The sequence below is a fragment of the Ambystoma mexicanum genome, chromosome 6p, assembly GCF_040938575.1.
Source record: "Ambystoma mexicanum isolate Mex_15411 chromosome 6p, UKY_AmexF1_1, whole genome shotgun sequence".
In the NCBI taxonomy this organism is placed as follows: Eukaryota; Metazoa; Chordata; class Amphibia; order Caudata; family Ambystomatidae; genus Ambystoma; species Ambystoma mexicanum.
Genome location: NC_090935.1, coordinates 1,467,864,122 through 1,467,884,050, shown reverse-complemented (window position 1 = coordinate 1,467,884,050; position 19,929 = coordinate 1,467,864,122). Strand labels below are relative to the sequence as shown.

Below are 19,929 nucleotides of genomic sequence, written 5' to 3'. Positions count from 1 at the left end.
GTATCACTGAAAGAGCTCATCAGACACTTGAACAGTTCCTTTGATGTTTTTCAACTCAAGTGGACAAATACTCGTTATCTCTATTACCGGTTGCTGAAATCTCTTATCACAATGCCACTTATGCTTCTCTAAATGTCAGTCCATTTTTGCTTCTATTTTGTATGAACAGTGCAATGTTTCTTTGGTTGACAAATGAGATTGCTGATCTGATTTCAGTACATAAGCAAACCAAAGAACATCTAGAAGCAACCAAGTGTTTTGCCGACAAAAAAAGAAAACGAAGTCTGCAATACAACATTTGTGACCTAGTTTGGCTCTCTTCCAAATATCTCTCTTGACATCTTCATCCATCCAAAGGATCTCCCCGGTATTATGGTCCCTTCAAAGTAAGTGGAAGAATTAATCCTGCTGCCTTTTGCCTTGACCTTCCGGTTGTGGAAAAGAATTAATCTAGTCTTTCACGTTTGCTTGTTGAAACCATACGTTTCATCTCCATCTTCAACTGAAGAGCCACCTCCAGTTTTAACTAAGGATCAACAAATGGAATTTGAAGTTTCTCGTATATGTGATTCCCGGTATCGAAGAGGACGTTTGCAGGACACTGTAGAATTGACTAACCGCCTAGTGAAAGATCTTGGGAACCAACATCTTATATACATGCACCACGCCTTCTGAGGTGGTTCCATCATCTACACCTCAGAAAGTCAAGGGGGGCCCATTTTCGGAGGGGGCATGTTGTCACGATATAACATGCCTGATCTATTTGGTCATCCTGGAGAATGACGCCTCGTCTCTCCGGCTCCATGTTTTACACCAAAATCGCGTCCAGAAGTTCTACACGGAAGCACTTGATGCACTTTAGTCTTGCCGGCAATCTCTGTGACATGGATTCCGCTTTCGATCTACCCCAAGCATATCAACAGTGGCAGACTGCGGAACTTCGCGTCTCAATGCAAGGTTAGTCACCTTGCTCAGCGCACTGTTCTTGTATCTTTGTGGAATTATTCCTTGAAATTCCTTTTGTCGTCGCTCCTTTCTTGCTCTCCTTCCTGGCGGCTTTCCTCCTGATTCCTGTCTTCTGGCTGCTCCTGACTCCGTTCCTCGTTTACTTTTGCTTCATTCGTACAACGGGTCTCCATATACTAACCTCTTTACTGTTCTTACCTAGAATCCCACGGATACACATGAAGCCTGTTTCACGCATTCATCTATTCTAAGGTCTGCTCTGAATACCATCTTTTTTTGATACTGCGAAAACAGGTTTTTTCCTCCTTACTGGATTTTTTTTCCTGTGATTTGGCTTTCTGCTCCAAGGGTCACCTGGCCTGGGAGATATCCTAGACAGGTAAGGTGGCTTCCGGAGAGTCAGACCCATTTCTGCATGATACCTGCACCAAACAATGGAACCGTGTCGGATCGTCTGCAAGTAAGCCCTCATTGACAAAATTGGAGGTGAGCATAACTGTTGGTTCTGACACCCCACCATATAGAAAGGGTCAAAGCCACACAAGGCTCTTGACAGTTAGGACAGTGGTCTGGATATGCGATATGCATCGAGAGGAGACATAGTGGGAGAAGGAAGAAAGAAAGAGGCAAAAAGGAGAATGTTGCAGAAATAGAGAAGGAAGAGGAGGAGGGAACCATCCTCAAGAGGTTGCAGTTTGAAGTGAAAAAGTCAGAGAGAGCACCATCAGGGAAAGGTTAGAGGTTGAGCAGGCTGAGAGAGAAACATAGAAGAATTAACATCACAAGAGATGGGGGAGAAGAATAAAGGGGTAGAGAGAGTCATCAGAATGTGGACGAAGAGAGAGAAAGAGAAGGAGACAGAAAGCCCATCAGCAGGGGACGAGGTGGAAAGTTCCTCCACAGAGAGAGACAAAGAGGGTTAGCACAGAGAAAAGCCAAGAAGATGCTAGAGGACGTAGACAGAGAGAAAAGGAGGAGAGGGAAGAAAAGACAGAGGCTGATAGAGGTGCTTATACAGTCTCTAGTCCAGCAAGGATAGGACAATAAGACATGGCCAAGGTCTCCAGGGGCTCATAGCCCAGACCATGACTAATGTCGAATATTGCCACAGAGGAGAAAGATTAGAGGGGGTGGGCCCATGTCAAGAAGGCAAACAGTAAGAGAAGCAGATAGAACTAAGTTTGGCCAAGTAAAACTGGCCAGATGAAAGGAGTAGGCAGGTTGAGGAGAGAGGCTGGTGTAGAGAGCCCTGTAAAGGCGTGGTAACATGTGTTAAAAGTCAAATGTTGGCTATTGCATAATAATTAATTAATTAATTAATTAATTAATTAATTAATAAAGGTCTCCAACTGAGCAAGAAAGGTATTTCCAGACCAAGGCGTGAGGAAAGAGATCCTTTGAATCTACATGGCGTGCTTTGGCTGGGGAGCAAGGCAACAATAACTGCAGCCCAAAAATCTACTGAGCTGGAAGAAAGAAATAGTCTGTCAACAGCTAGAGTCTGGGGCACTGTGGCTTTGGAGCTCTAATGGCTGTCGGGCTGTGCATCAACCCCAGGGCGACCACTCTTGTGGCTGCCTTGCATCAAGCATGTTAGGTCTCCTCTTGTGGCTGCCGTGCACTAAGCTTAATGTGAGTGAAGTTGAACCTAATTCAGATTGATAAAGCCTGGACCACGAACTGTTATATATATAAGGGAATCTGGACTCAGGACACAAGTCCAATGTTATACTACGATATAACATGTTCCTCACTTGGTTTGTGTTTTTCTGTTCTCCCTCTTACATTGTACACTCCTGCTGCTAATAGGCCCTTTAGGCGTTACATTGTAGATTCAGGACCCTTTCGGTGTTCTCTCGACTGTTTCAATGTGTCCGCTCGACCTGTGACATTCATATGGTCTGAGCAATATTTTAGAGAAATATTTGATGTGGGCACTAAGAGGGGAGGATCTCATGATGCATTGCAATATTTCATTAGTTCCCCTTCAGAACTGCCTGAAAATCCACATCTTTAATAACACATATATTTAGAAAATTGCACTGTGAAATGAACCATATGACACAATTTCCTCCAAGTGTTTCTTGGGGATAGTTCCCCCTGTTGCCCCACCCAATCCCAGCGAAAGGAGCCAGACTGCAAGCATTAGTCGCAATCTGAGTTAAGTACAACTTGCAAATGTGGACAACCATCTTAGGCGGTCCTATAAACAGTTTATTAGATTCGTTTATTTTAACTACTATCAGATTTCACGTGGTGCCATGAGGTAGAACGGTGCATGGGATGGTATATAGTCATTAATAGAGCTCACTATGCTGTTGACCTGGTGCCATGGACAGAGTGGAATGGGAACACCATTCCCTAGGCCTGATCCTGTCCGAGTTAATTACTGCTTAGGAGCCTATCTTAGATTGGGCTTTGCTCTCTGTTTCTGTGTTGTTTGTATGTTTTACGTTTCTCAGCGCCCTTAAGCCTTACGGTACCTGGTGCGCTATACAAATGCTTAAACATAAACATAAACAATGCCATGCCTAGTGACTGAACCGGTTTTTGGTGGGAAAGGCATGCCTGACATGGCGACCTGGGTCTGTACGCACTCTTCTGATTCATTCATCTAATTAGTGGCAACAACACAAATTCCATCTTGGGTTGCTTTAAGATTAACATGGTTTGCTGTAGCCATATCAGGCATCCCTTTTCATCAAAATGCAATGTTGTCTAGTAAGAGATGTCGCATGTGTAAGGGGGACAGTTGCAGAACTGTGAGTTCAGTCATTTAAAAGAAGACACCCTGTGAGGAATATTGTGGTGCTGCCCGGTCAACTGTGGCAAGATGACATCACGGAGGAAGGCCGAACAGAGCCCCTTCACTCCTGGTACACGGAGACAGTGCAACATCCGAATCATCTCTGCGGAACTGCGTCCACCATTGAGGATCCCTGCGCCTGCGGACACAAGCTCAAGAGGAACATCTACAGCAGCATGGGGAACATCGCGGGAGACCAAGGAGACATCACCAGCGTTGCCGGGACCCACAAGGCCATCGAAGAGCAGAGTGAGGAAGGCAGGATTACGCCTGGACCAAAGATGGCCACCAGAAACTATGAATCCTCAGAAACCTGTCGAGCGCATCCAGAGGTGTCACACAACAGAAACCAGAAATTAACACATTCCGGGCCACAGGAGATCAGTCCCAAAGGGCCGAGGCCAATGTAAGGCCAAAGACGGTCAGGAATGAGGATTACACAGTCTGTCCAGAGAAAGGAGCATCACACAAGGCGAGCACAGCAGCAAGGCTCTGGGCAGGTTAGACTGAGCACGGAATGAGCTATACTGTGCTGGCTAGCAGTGCTGAAGAGAGACGAGGGACCTAGAAAGACTCATAAGCCTGGCACAGCTGTTTGTCCTGAGAAAGCAGAGTGGCCTGAGAGAGACTGATTGAGACAATATACACCTGGGACTGTTATGAGGGTAAAGCATGCTGGAGTGCCATAGCCCACTTTTCACAGTGGAGATGTAGAGGGAGACCAGCATGCCTATTACAGATGCCACCCTGCCACTTTAGAGTCACTCATCGTACCACCTTTCGCGTAGACCATTCCAGCATATGAACACCCTCACTGGTCACCGATAAACCCCTCTTCCCCCAAAGGCATTCATCCTGTCCTCATCCTTACCACAATAAACAGAGTTGAAAGCATACTTTTTGTTACGCGTTCTCTTGGTGCACCATATAGGCAATATTGTATATATGCCTAGTCCCCATCTCCGAACCTTGAAATCTTTTGGCCCCTAGTTGGGAGGGGTGCAAGAGTACATCTCTACCAACAATGCATGGCATACAACAGAGGGCACACATGCATAATCTGTACGGTTGTAACAAGCATATCATATCTAGATGAACATACCTTTGTTTTAGAAACCGGACAATTCCTGAGCGCACCGGTTTTGAATAATAGTTCAGGCACGTCCTTGCACCCGTCTTTAAAGTGACTCTGCGTGAAGACAAAAATGTGTTTAGTGGCTTATACAATATGCAGTCTAATGTGAAACTTACAATGCATCCTCTTTATGAAGTGTCACACAGGAGCCCACACAACACACACACACACACACACACTTGAAAGGAGGTTCATTGTTTTATTGAGGGAAATTGTGGCCTACCCATTGGGGTTGGTAGAACAAAAGGATGAGTAATGCTATATTCGGGTCACACCATGCCATGCAACCCTTGCACTGAAAGGCCAATGGCGCCAAGTCCAAAAGTCCAGTCCCTGTTCTAGAAAACAAGGTTCCGTATTTCCCCCAGGGCCGTGTCCAACAGTGTCACCCAGTCTCAGTCCGTGTCCCTTCACACTTTGCGTAGTCTTGGTGGGTGTGGTCCCACAAACCCCTGGTTGTGGTACACTTTCGGTGCCTGGGCCGGGCCGGGCCGCTTCCTGGTTGTTGCACACCTCCTTTCTTTAGCGGTCTGTAATGGGAAGGTGGTTAGTTCCTCTTCCTGTCTCAGGGGTCTCGAATTGATTTGCTTGCCTTGGACAACTTGGGATGCCTGCTCTGCTTCTGGATAATTTTAGATAGGATGTTATCTGTCCTTACTGGATGCTTACACTAGGACCGAGGGTTAGCGCTGATGGCCTGCTGACTGTCATCCTCCCTGAAACCTGTGATGTATTTCTGGCACTGCTGGTCCTGGGGACCTAGGGCCCGCTGGCTTTGCCATCCTTATGGGATATATTGTGCCCCTGACTCACTTCAGCGAGCTTCCTACCTTAGCAGCTTCAGTTCCCAGATCCTGAGCAGACCGCCTGCCTTGGTTTATAGTCTTGCCCTGGCCACCCCCTGAGGTTGGCATGCCCTGGCCCTTGTCTCTGGTCCAGCTGACCTTCCTGGCCTTCACTTTTGAGCGCTTGCTCTCCTCCTTCTCTTGTTTCCGCTCCTTCTCTTGCTCCTCTGCTATCTCCTGCTTGTCTGTACAACAGAAAGGTATCCTACCACAGTAATGTATTGCAACATTACATTAATTCTGGTATGTCACTCATTTGTTTGTTTGTTTTATTTGCTTATATAGCGCGCTGAATCCTGAGGTAGCTAGGCGCTTTAGACTTGTGGAGCGGTTACATACACGCTCATAGTGTAAAGCATCTGGTAGCATTCAAAAGATGCTTGCTACGTGCACCACAACCTCGGCACTGTTTTGGATGGGCAGGATCAGTCTGTGCAGATATCAACCAACAATTATTTGTCTTATGGAACAGCTTTATTTAATTTGCTGTCGGTTTATCTTTTAACACTTGTATTTTCTATTTTTGGTGCATAATTATTTTGAAAAAGCAGTGTACACCAAGAACGAGTTTGCAAATTATTCAGATACATATAAACAAACAGAAATACAATGTGAGACAGACATTGATCTGCGAGTGCTAGAGACCGTCAAACACATTCTGAAAGGTTAAAAAAAAACAATTTAGAGCATTCTAGACACTTTCACATAGAGGAGAGCACAACCCCAGTGTTGATAAATTGTGCTCAAATTGCATAAATCATTATCACAGGGTCAAGGCCTGTGTCCTAGCAGCAAATGGAAGTAAGAGATGACCAATCCATACGTCCCTAGCAGCAAATGGAAGTAAGAGATGACCAATCCATACGTCCGTCGCAGCAAATGGAAGTAAGAGATGACCAATCCATACGTCCCTAGCAGCAAATGGAAGAGATGACCAATCCATACTTCCCTAGCAGCAAATGGAAGTAAGAGATGACCAATCCATACGTCCGTCGCAGCAAATAGAAGTAAGAGATGACCAATCCATACGTCCGTCGCAGCAAATGGAAGTAAGAGATGACCAATCCATACGTCCCTAGCAGCAAATGGAAGAGATGACCAATCCATACGTCCGTCGCAGCAAATGGAAGTAAGAGATGACCAATCCATACGTCCCTAGCAGCAAATGGAAGAGATGACCAATCCATACGTCCCTAGCAGCAAATGGAAGTAAGAGATGACCAATCCATACGTCCCTAACAGCAAATGGAAGAGATGACCAATCCATACGTCCCTAGCAGCAAATGGAAGAGATGACCAATCCATACTTCCCTAGCAGCAAATGGAAGAGATGACCAATCCATACTTTCCTAGCAGCAAATGGAAGTAAGAGATGACCAATCGATACGTTTATCGCAGCAAATGGAAGTAAGAGATGACCAATCCATACGTCCCTAGCAGCAAATGGAAGAGATGACCAATCCATACGTCGCTATCAGCAAATGGAAGTAAGAGATGACCAATCCATACGTCCGTTGCAGCAAATGGAAGTAAGAGATGACCAATCCATACGTCCCTAGCAGCAAATGGAAGTAAGAGATGACCAATCCATACGTCCCTAGCAGCAAATGGAAGTAAGAGATGACCAATCCATACGTCCGTCGCAGCAAATGGAAGTAAGAGATGACCAATCCATATGTCCCTAACAGCAAATGGAAGAGATGACCAATCCATACGTCCCTAGCAGCAAATGGAAGTAAGAGATGACCAATCCATACGTCCGTCGCAGCAAATGGAAGTAAGAGATGACCAATCCATACGTCCGTCGCAGCAAATTGAAGTAAGAGATGACTAATCCATACGTCCGTAGCAGCAAATGGAAGAGATGACCAATCCATACGTCCGTAGCAGCAAATGGAAGTAAGAGATGACCAATCCATAGGTCCGTAGAAGCAAATGGAACTAAGAGATGACCAATCCATAGATCGATGCCTGGGGGAGAGACCCCAGGTGGATTATGGGCTTCACAGCAGCAAAGGTTCTGAGTCCAATGGCATTCTGGCTTTTAGTGGGTAAGCCTTTGTCCGGGCCTCAGGTATTGTCTCTCTGTGGTGCGTCCTAGGCTGACGGGGGCTATAAGCCGGAATTAAGGTAGAGATTGTAGTATCCTCCAGACTGGCTTCTGTAGTTAGTACATAGTTGGGTCGCTATTTTCTGTGAGAAGGTAGGCAGCAGCTGGGTCTGACAGGGTGCACTTAATGCGTGGGTGCCAGCAAGTGCGAGACAAATCTTCAGTGTCCGAAATCTCACTAGTCTTGTTGCAGTGGGGTATCTGCTTGCTCCCTCCTAACACACATGTGTGTTACAGCGTCGGCTCATTGTATTGCAGGCATTGCATCACAGGGCTTGTTTTTTCACCGCTGACTCGAGATTTGAGCGGCCGGTGTCATAGAGCTGTGTGACCTCCTGCTTGTCTACCTACTCCTGCTCCTCCTCCATGTGCTCTCCTCACACTCTATCCACACCTTGAATGCTACACCCCACCACCCCCACAAAGCTAGTGGAACACTGCAGCTATTTCTAATTCGGATAGCAATGTGATTGGTGCAATAATTGCTCTAACGAGCGGCCCCATTTGTTCCTGAGTTTCTCTACTCCTGAACGGCCATAGCAACGAGTACAACCCCATATCCCCCATGTGGGTATAACCATCCCTTCTTTACCTACAGGTGAGGGTAGCTGTGAACTGTTGTAGTTTCGACCCCGTGCAGATCCACCATTTTAGAATCATGACGGCGTCCCGTGCTGGCATTCCGCCCGCCCGGTTTGTTGCGAATTGGCTCTGGTCTATCGTATCATTCCCGGGGAAAGCTATGGTTTGTGGCTTCACATCAAGCTCTCCTGCCTTATGTTTTGCTTGGATACCCATTCCATCATCCAGGTCAGGCTTTGCCCCTTGGGTGAGCGCTGCGCTGGTACAACCCCGGGATATCAGGCAGTCGCGCGCGCGTGAGCGTGTGTGGGCGTGTGTGCGTGTGTGTGTTCTTTTTTCTCTAACCCCTATATGGATTCTAAGGCAGCTATCTGCAGAAAGCACATGGGCTCTTTGTTTCTGTAGAAGGGCTGCAGACCTTTCGAAGAGCCCCCCTATTTGCTCTCATCGTGGGTCACATCATGAGCGGGCTACTCCCAGTAGACTTAGAATTCTCCAGTCTTCCTTTTCTGGTGGGGTCACAGTGAATGGTTTTGCACCAGCATGAAAATGACATGCTGGTAGAAAACCATGCTGTGTTAGTACGTGAAGCTTAGGGGGCGAGTAGAAATGACCGATGCGTTCTGTGCCTCCTCTCTGCGTGCCTAAATGAGAAAGCTCTAGCGTGTTAAAACAAGTGCAAACATTGGAATACACTGTTTAGGCCAGGCGTCTACACCTATTTCGACACTCTGGGAATTCGGGAAAATGAGGGCCAAAGTGTGCTGGGTTGTACAGTTTCTCAATTTAGGACTTCATAGCAAAGGTTTGTCAAACATACCCTAGAGATACCACAGTCCTTGGCATGGAGTTCCCTTGCGCTCTGTCTGCATGTCAGAGTTGGTCTATTGAGAGATAATGTTTCAGTTGCTTGATGGGTGTAGGTTCACTGTCTCTCTAGTATGTATTGAAGAGCCATGTTTTTATATTCCCCCAGAATTCCAGGTGTTCCTGTGGTGTGCGGATTTCTATCGGCAGCATGTTCCAGAGTGACGCAGCACTTCTGTGTCTTTCTTTGCAGAATCTCCTGGTTTCCATTAGCACGCCATTTCTCGGTCTTCGTTCCCTGTTAGTTGGTCACGTGGCGTTTTGCTTTAGGAAAATTCTACTCTTTGTACTTGAGTGGCTCTGCTGGCGGTGCAGAGGGCCTTGCAGTGGATTCGTAGTCAATGGAGTTCTCTGAGAGCTGGTTTTGTGTGTCCGCAAATTTTGAGTCCGAAAAGTGGTATCGCCACTGTGTTTTGGTTCTGTGGCAATTTTCTTTGTGAGGTAGCCTTGCATCCCCAGGTAAATTCTGTTTGCATAGCCCTTTCTAGAAAGAATCAGATATGACAGACTGCTCTTGGCGGGAAAGAGAAGTAAGGCATAATCGGTCAGATGAAGCTTGGATCGCAGGAGAATTGCCCGACTATTACATTGACTTGGGGTTCCAGCACGAGTCCGTTGTCGATTAATATACCTAGACCCTTGATCACTTTAGATGGTCTGGAGCCACGCCCAATTTCCAGATTTGTGTTTCATCCACATAGGTGCAACACGTGAGCCCATACGATTTGATGATCTTTATGAATGGGACCACACAGATGTTGAAGAGGCGCGGCGTGAGCCTTGATCCTTGTGAAACTCCCAGGATGGTGGGGTCGAACCGAAAGGGATAACGCTAGGTCATTTCGGTGTTGTCTGTTAAGAAGGATCACATCAATTGTAAAATGGTATTACGGAGCATTCTTTCTACAAGCCTTCGTATTACTGAAGGTACTGTTAACTGTGTCGAAGGCTGCTGATATGTCGATGGGTTTGAGTGTCAAGATGATGTTGTCCGTTGAGATAATGTGGTCATCCCACGTGGAAACCGGTGCTGATTTTATACCTCTCGGAGGTCTCAAAATGACTTATACAATCAAATAAGTGATTAGATTCTCCATGCTCCAAGATTTTACTTTATGCATAGCTCCTCTCTAGAATTTTGGCAGGTAAGGTATGTTTGAGATAGGATGAAAAGTTGGAGGGTACTGCGTGACCCTTGCAATTAAATGAACGATTTTAGACTGTTTATGACATGATAGGTTATTTATAACGCACTTAATAGCCAGAGGTTTCAAAGCGCGGACCTGGGGATCGAACCTGTGTTGCTCTGTGTAGTCTCGCTTCCAAGGCGAGCACGTTCCTGCTAAGCTATCCTCCCGAGACTGGCCAATCTGCGAGGCAGCAAATCTGTTGGTTGATTTTAGAGTGTCTGATGCAGGCCATCACAAGAAAGTCAGCCCAGCAATTGGAATCCGTTGGATCGATCCGGGAGATTGCTACCTGATCCGGAAGTTCATGGAATGAGAAGCTGTTAACTTTACCGTCATGTGCAAGCGCGCTGCACTTTGTGTGTTCAGGTTGAGCAATATAGGGCCTACTATATTACATTATTGGAATTAGGGTGCGCAGAGGGGACCTGTGGTGGATAGGCTGAGGAGCAGGTTGGGGTAAACTACATGTTAGTACTGTGTCACATGGGTAGCGGCTTCTTACAACTGAGCGTATGTAATATGCGTGCGTGTGAGAACGCAGCAGTGCAAGTTGCAGTATGTGGGCTACTGCAGCTGGTTACTGTGTTTGTGTGGTGGTCTCAGAAGAAAGGTGCCTAATTGAATTCCCTCCCACTCTCTGATGCCACCGTGCCATCAACTGATAATAACACACGATAGAAACGCACAGTGAGGGTGGGGTTATCATGGAGTGCAGGGGGGGCAAGCAGGGTGCATGGGGAAGAGGTGCAAAATAAGCCTTTTGCGTGCTGTGGGGTGCACACTTATGGTGCTGATGGAACACCGGCAAGGGTGGTGATGTTCCTGCGGGTGGGATGTGTGGGGCCTTGTACCACTGAGTGGCAGGAGTGGAACCTTTTTGCTGTGAAAAAAAGAACAACGCAGCCCCCCCCCTCGTGAATTCTTTGCTTTTGTAGGATGCTAGAAGTAAGAAGTAGAGCGCTAAAATATTAAGACCTTATTTCATTTAGTGCCAATTGGATGGCTGCCTTGGCACGTGATGCATGGCACCGAATATTTGTCTAAAAAGATATTTCGACACCACTCCAATGTTCTATTCTGCATTTCATCCATCAGAGGGTCTATTTTTCCAACAGCCGAACGCAGGAACAGGCGAGTGCACGCAGGTGCCATTATTTACATAGGGAACCTGCGTGCAGGAAGGCCGGGCTGAGCATAAATGTCTCGCAGCCCCTGTCCCCACTTTCACGTGTGCACTCGCGCCACATAAACATGTATTGGTCCCAGCACATATGAAGCTGACGATGGGAAAAACTCCAAGAATGGAGGAGGCACCCCGATAACCGGGGCAGGGGCCTCCTTCCTCTTCTCCCTCCCCCCTCTGGGGTAGGCAGAGAGGTTTGAATCCAAAAGAGCGCCAAAGCGCTTGGAAAGCCCACGAAGGGCAAACAAAAGGAAGGGGCGGGGCATGCCCCATATAAGCGGCGGGCGTCCTGCTAGAAGTCACTTGCCGTTTTCCAGCAGGTGGACGCCCGCCGCCGAAGAAAGGATTTCGTTTTCAAACCCACCGACCCTCCAGGAGGAGCAGTTACGGCGAGGCCTGGCCGTCGACATCGCAGAACGGCAAGGCGGGTTTTGGCAACCAGTGATAAGAGACAAACTCTGAATGAGCCATTGTGAAGCCGGAAGGGTCTTTGCTCGTTCAGACCAGCGCCTCCTGGGAGCCTAAAACGGCAGGGGTGTCTGGTGGTAGCAAAGAGAGCTCAGCTTCCCCCCAACAAACGGCACTCTCCCAGCCCAGAAACAACTGCCGGGACAGGCGGTTCTCAGACACAAAGGGCTTTGGGGAGTTGAGCCTATTATGGACTTGGAGAAAAAGGGGGAAGCAGGTTTTGGATATGGAGCAGTCGCTGCACCTTTGGAGCTCTTTTCACTATTGTTTGCTGTGGTTATTATGTGTGAAAATAAATCTGCAGCCTTTTTATGCCAAAAAGAAAAACATGTCTCATTCTGCACCTTACTGGAGAGGAGAGAAAGGGGCATAAGCGAATGAGCAAAGGTGATGTAAGTTGGCGTAACAAATGGACAAATGCCCAGGTTATGTGGGTGGCGACTGGAAATGGCCCTCCAAACACATGGGTGCAGGTGGCAAGCATGGTGTACCCCTCGCATGCAATACTCATTTCGCATTGGGGAAGGAGCTGTCATACTGTTTAATTCTTATTTCTAACTGCAATTATTGTTCATATTTTGCTAAACATTATTGTTTCTGTTTCGGACCTTGCCGGGAAAGGTGCCACATGGCGTTCACTTTGCCAAAGCAGGTTCAGGCTGGCCGATAGGGAAACTGGGCAATGCCCGAACCAAAAACACAAAACGCTGGTGTGGGTCTGTGTTTCTGGTCAAAGGGCGCCACTTTTCTGGCCAATGTGGGCCAGTTTGAAGAGTTACTTCACTATGTGGCTAGTCGTTTTTTGACCAGTGTTACTGAACACATATTCTTTAAAATGCACAATTTGCATCACATTTTATCAAAATACTCCCCCCTTGGGCACTACTCAAACAGCCTGTTACAAAAGGAATGAATTGCCATTTGCAACGGTGGGCCACTTTTTCATTGGTGCCCGAGGCAATGTTATGCCCCGAGTCGACCCCGTGTAAAAGGCATCCTTTTGTGACTAAAATATGTTCTCTGTGATGTGTTGTAGGTAATCCTGGCAGAACCCGCAAGTTAATATGCTGCGGGGGGGGGGTGTGGGGGGGGACTGCACGTGCAGAAGACGCGCAGTTTCCGCCTTTCAGAACTGCACAGTTGACACATATACTTGAGGAAGGTGTTTTATGTAATGACCATCGCCTGGAAACACTGCTGTTCCAAAGGAGCTACATCATACATTAACTCACACTCCTACAATCCATGGTAAATACGTCTGCCAAATGCCACTTGCGCAGGCGCGTCACAAAGCAGAAACTGGGAAGCGAAGTGGCCCCGGGAGTGTGAATAAGGCTCGGTGAGAAATAGTCAATTTGAGACAACAATTTCACTAAGCTGGTAGATCGCCTTCCACCTGCCACTTTCAAAGGTTATAAAATCTACTCTGCACATTTCCCACGACCCCCTGGACTGTTTCCAAAGAGCAAGCGCCTTTGCCAAAGCCATAGCTGCACTTCCTGCAATAAGATATAATCCTCTTGGACGCCGGCAACTTTTCCTAAAGAAGCTAACACAACCATACCAAACTCATGCCATGGCAGCCATTGCTGCGGTCCTCTGCTACGTCAGTGGCCGGAGGTGTGAGAGCCGCTGTACTGAGAACGAGCGGGCCGGGTCAAATAAGCTGTTTTATGGAATGGCGCCCTCTCAAGATGGTCTACAGACAGTAATGTTTTATCTCACTGCACCACACCACAGGTCAATTTCTAATTAGCATACCCATCTAGCCACACCCACAAGGACAGTCCAGCACAGAAAGGCTAGGGCATTCTCCTCTGGAGAAAAGTACCCACTGGAGCCCGAAATCCTTTTTTTTTTACCTTGTTGGGTGCCAGCAGTAAGTTATCACACTGGAGTGCAAGATCTCTCTAGGCACAAGAAGCAAAGGGTCCACATCGCCCAAAAGGTATGAGAGGCCCTTTACTGAAAATGTACAAGTCCAAATAACCCATAGCTCTCAACCTTTCATGGCCACTTGGTGGGTGAAAACACCCGATTTTGTATTTGGCAGGTGAACGCCCATTGGTTCCTATGAGCGTGTAGGGAGCTTGGCGGGTGAGCGAGCTGCCTAAGTGATGGGTGACACCCGCCAAAAGCGTGTGAGTTGAGAGATATGAATAACCTGTCTCATGTGATGGTGTCTACTCAGGGTGGGCATATGGCATATACCACGTCAAAAGGGCTACGAGATGGAGTCTTTGATAAATGACTTCTACCTTAAATGACAATTCAAAAATACAACAAACTGTGAGACGGCCACAATGAAACTGTCAATTACCTTCCGGTTGAGGGAAGTCGTATCACATTGGGGCATTCAGGTGTGGCACTACCACGGTTATCCTTTTTCACCTGTGGGGGTTTCTTTTCAGCCATGTTTGGCAATGGTTTGCCTACAACACATACTTCCACCATCTTTATTGTTTTCATGGTGGCAGCCATATTGAATGCCCTGACGTCAGCGAGTTTGTGTGAACGGCCAATCTCTAGTATCCATGCCAACGTGATCCCTGGCTCCCGCAGAATCTGTCGTTTCATCTTGCCTGAGGAGCATCCTTTCATGAGCTGCTGCCAAACACCCTCCTCTTCATGTGTTAGGGTACAAGAGAGTGCACATTGATGCTATTTACCATGGAAAGAGTCTAAACATTCACCTTCTTTCTGTTTGCCCGATTTCATCACAAAACACTCATGGTCGATGTTGACGATGGGTGTGAAATACTACCTCAGGGCAGCCACCGCATATGAGTTGTCCACTGGTCTAAGGGTCTTGAAGATCCTGCGTACTGCAGGGCCAGTGGAATATAACAGAGCCAACTTTTTTGCATGGTCACTCAAGTCTCCGGTGGCATTGAAGTACAAGTACATGTCTAAACGTTCGACCCATAATGTTCACTGTGGGCCTAGACTCAAAGGGGTACCCGCTACATAAAATTCTGTTAGGGGGGCCAGGGCGCCCTGTTAATGGGAAATTCTCTCTACCACCACGTTTTTACCTTCTCCATCTGACTCCATGGTGCGCTAGTCACGACTGCAAACTGGCAACCGAACCAGAGCCTCCAGTGAACCGCTGCCAGACAACGAGCAGCTGGGTAATTGTGATCTGTCACTCTCAGCGTGGCATCCAGTGGTGGTAGGGCCGTGCTCCTTACCAGTGAGAGAAAACGTTTGGGCCACACCATCACGCCCTCTTAGGAGTGGCTACCGGGGTGCAGGAGCACTCTGTCAGGAGCCGCAACCCTGACTGGTACAGCCTTGACCACTCCTTTGTGCAAGTGCCTCCTGGCACCACATGATATACTGTAGGCAGTGTGGGTCTAGGATTCCCTCAGTAAAGGAACAGATGGCATTGTTTTAGTTTTATTTGTTTTGGAACTCCGAGGTTGGAGCGAGTATATTAGAATGTTCATATCCCCAAACTCCAACTTCGAAGTATGCCTTTCACCGCCTACCAGCCCAGGTCCACGTGTGTGGAACACCCAACGATGTGAAGCGGTGAGGGAAGGCCTCAGCAGGCAGGGCGCTGCCTCCCGCACGGGCCACCTCACGCACCTGACTGAGCGTACACTGTAGGGGAGCTGATGGCAACACCAGCCGCATGAAGTACGCAGCACCGGCACGGTGGGGGTTTCAGACCCGCATTGCCATTGTTATGTAAGGACGACACAGACACCAGTGGGTTTGATGGGCCCTGCTTGTGCACTGCCGTGCTGACGCGGGACGTCCTTTTTATTATGGGAACGCTGTGACGTACCCCATCACCCGCTTCTTATAGGGAACACACCACTCAGGGCTCCCATCCATTCCCTAGCCCCATAAGGCACATATAAGTGTGTTTGTGAAAGGTTTATTTGTAACCATATCACAAAATGAAAACAAACTAGTCACATATCAGATAGTCGCCAAGACACACATTGTGTCACAGAAAATATAATTATGTTTTGAAATGAGAACCTAAGGACTTTAGAACACGCTGCCTGCTGTCCGGCAAGGCGGTCCACATGCAGTATGTAACCATTAACACATTTCTCGTGCTAGAATGGGACAGGATTACCAGTGCAGCTCGTCGGAATTGCTGCAAACACATTCCAAATCATACCCCGTGAGTGCACACTAGTACAGGCGAAACCATAGACCCTACTGCCAGTAGAATTTTACAACAGACTGCATCAATGTCATCATTTAGTCGGGAGGCTCGATGGAAAGTTCTGCCTCACTTCAAAATGGCGGATAACGGTGACATAGCATTGGTGCACGCAGCAGTGGGGTTGTCTGCTACTGAAGAGATCACACATAGGGAAAGTGAGTTTGCTCGTGCCTGAACCAATCACAAGGTCTGCTCTCCAACAAGGGGTCAAGACCTAAAAAATTAGTAGTGGGGGGAACACATTAACATATGCAATGGGATGTAACGTCACCAGAAATTAGCATATCAAGGTGAAATATGAACATTTCATTGAATTGGATTTGAATAATAGTACAAATTACACAGGACGAATGGCACTTGCCTTTCATAAACTCAACACACACAAAAAACCAAGAGAGGATATTTTCTTCTAACAGCGTTTTGAAAATGTTAAAAGGTGTGCATGTTATAAACTCCATGAATCAATAGAAAGGTTTTCCCTGAAACTTGCAGTCCCAAAATGTGGCATTTCACCTTTAGTTTTATGCCATCTTTCATCACCTTATCTGGGGCAGTGGTAAAGTGCCCAGCATGCAAACTTGGGGACTACGGTTCGAGTCCTGGGGATGGCATACGACAAAGAGAGCCAATGGTTCAAATTCTACCGACGGCGTCCAAGCTCTGAAAAATGTGGTTGTATGTCGTCCGCCCGCGTGTATCCTCGACTTGAGCCCTGTCTCCAACTGCCACGTATCTCACACAGTGGGCTCAAAAGCTGGGGTAATAGCCACATCGTTGGCATATGCTAAAAACATTGAGTATACTGATTGACTCCGAGTAGGGAAAAATGCCCTAATCCGATTATATGTGATTAATAAGTATCTCTACTATGGGGAGGCAGAGATAATAGTACACTTGATGCAAATTTAGCAAATCTCTTGTATTAGTAGTAGCAACAGGTTTCTGGGTTGGATAAACACCAATAGTGATTATAAATCAATGGGATGCATTCTTACCAAACAGGGGATCGCAACACAACAGTAGGGGTTTCTCTTCAGGTATCTAGCGCCTAGTTCCTAGTCTGAATATGTTCTTAGAGATGCACTAGTCTGTAACAGAAAGTTTCTGAGTGAATGGTCAATGAAAAGTTCAAATCCTAATTTTATCGAGTCCTTTATCCCCCTGGTTACCCACTCCAACTACACAAAAGGTACACGGATTGGCCCAAAGGAAAATTCTTAAACCCACTCTTCAGAAATCTGTCCAAAATCCACCAACAACCAAAGTCAGGAGGATCCTGCTGGGAAGGACGTCAGCAGGTACTCAGCCTGGCTCCTTTTCCTTCTGGCATGTTTGCTTTCACAGGTTTCTTCACATTTCTCTCCAGGAGTTTGGGCTCTCATTGTTCTCTTGCTATCTAGGATATCCGCAGTCTTGTCACTGGCTCTCCTGGACTTCCACTAGCTGTGTGTATTATTGATAGGTACGTCCTAGACCTGGACTTCACAACAGGTCTTTCCCATCACACGGATTTCACAAAAGGCACCTCCTGGATCTTGGTTTTCCAATTGGCTTTCACAGCAGGACCATCCTGGACCTTCACTTGGCAACTGTTCCCACCTGGACCGTGGCTTTGCGATTGTTTCACAACAAGTCCCTCCTGGACCTTGACTTCACAATTGGTGCCCCTGTGCCTCGGCTTACCAGTGCTTTCAAACTTCTTGGTAATGGGTATTTCTCCCCCTTCATTAGGGCCTTTGTCAGGCAGCCAATATTCTTCAACCCTTCTGTGATGAGTTCTTTCATTATACTTTAGGGTTACTGGTGGATAGCATTTGGCTTCACCCTTTCAATTCCCTCCAGGTAGGGGAACAATGCAGTCAGCACACCCGCTGGATACTGCGTGAATCCTGAGGGTGTCCTCGCATCTTTACCCCTTGGATCCTCTGGACAGGTTAGCAGGGAATGGCTATCACTTTTGGATCCCAACCCTGGGGGTGAAGAAGCGAGCGAGGATCACCTGGGTGGAGAGTTTTTGGGAAGATGGGAAGAGGGAAGGTAATGTCCTCAGGTGAGATGCAGTATTTACCCTTTCCATTCCATGAGCAACCCCTAGTCCCAGAAGCTTTTGTGGGAGATTGTGATCCCATTCCCTTTGATCAAAACAACACCGGAAGAAAAGATAAGCCTCAAAATCCTAGAAGGAGGGTGAGAAAAAGTGGGTTGCACTGGAGCGAGGCATGGTATCCCCTTTCCCTATTAGTGACCAACCCTTCCCCATTTTTCTAGGCTGCTATAAACCAGCTCCCCTTAATCCTTCTACTTTAACACTTGACAGTACTGGGACGAAGAAGTGGCAACTAAGAACAATGAGGACCACACTCTTTCACCACTCTGGTACTGGGACGAGGAAGATGCCTGCTGAGAGCTGTAAAGGTCAGGCATATCCTGTTCATTGTGGTCAGGCAGGGCTGATTAGACATCGACACCTGCAGCCTGTCAAGGGGCTGTGGGTGTATAAAAGGAGGCCAGCCCAGCAGCATGGGAGACAACAGGGAAACCTGGGTATGGAGGAACGACAGGAGCAGCAGCAGGAAGGCCGGTGCAAGCGTGTCGTAGGAGCTTGTGCTGTGTGGAGCAAACCGAACGCTAAGAAGGGAGCCGTGCAAAGAGGCTGTCCCTTTTATGCGTGTTCAGAATGCTTGTTTCCCTGTGTTGGGATGACTACACAGGGGTATCTGAGGGGCAGGATTTGGACCCCTGATGTGAGGAGCAAAAGGCTGCTGTGAAGTTCTTGAATGCGACCAGTGAGTTTTAATCCAGTGATAAACCCGGTGCACAAGCATTTAAACGTGGTTGTTCAAGAGATACTTTGTATTGGAGTGGTCGCGTGTTTGAGCAAACACATTCTCGAAGGTTTCAGATTCAATCCATTGTCTAATACTGAATGACGAGGAATGGTTTGTGTCGGAGTGGTCACATGTGAGAGAAAACAAGTTTTTCGAAAGTCTCTGACAGAACTACATCTTGTTTCAAGTGAATTAAAGGCAATATTACACTCCGGGTTGAATGGAAACCCTAACAAGTACAACCTGTACTAATTGAATGCCTAATTGAATACCAGCCAGGTTTTCTTGAATACTGAAACTGCATGAAAATTCGAAACAAGTGCAACTTGTGCCAATCAAATATAAACCAGGTTTCTTGAATACCGAACTGAGTTAAAACCTTAACAAGTGCAACCCGTGCCTAATAAATACCGAATTGAGTATAATCCAGGTTTTGTGAACACCAAATGGAGTGAAAATCTAATAAAACGCAGTACTGTTACATCTTAAATACAGAAGCGAAATTCATCTTCAAACCTGAGTAAGATCATTAAGATGCTGCATATTAAAATTAAAATGATACTTTACAAGCAAGTGAAACCAATATGTGATTGCTTCTAAATGGAATGGAACTTTAAATCTAACTGAAGCTTTGAGGACTATTCGCACGCAGTCATGTGCATGAAAAACCCATCATAAAAAGAGGGCACCAAAAGTGGCAAAAGACCTGGAAAAGGCACAGGATATCTTTGGTGCTGCTGAAGTTAAGTCTTGGGGAAGGGGA

At 47.0% G+C, this 19,929-nt stretch overlaps 1 protein-coding gene across 1 annotated transcript in view; it reads right to left on the bottom strand.

The window, feature by feature from the left end:
* Positions 1-19,929, bottom strand: part of LOC138511067 (C-X-C motif chemokine 11-like) — a 98,490-nt gene that overhangs the window by 13,007 nt on the left and 65,554 nt on the right. Inside the window, exon 3 of the mRNA XM_069626567.1 lies at positions 4,875-4,961. Coding sequence (XP_069482668.1) covers positions 4,875-4,961 — 87 coding nt within the window. The remainder of the gene's footprint in view (positions 1-4,874; positions 4,962-19,929) is intronic.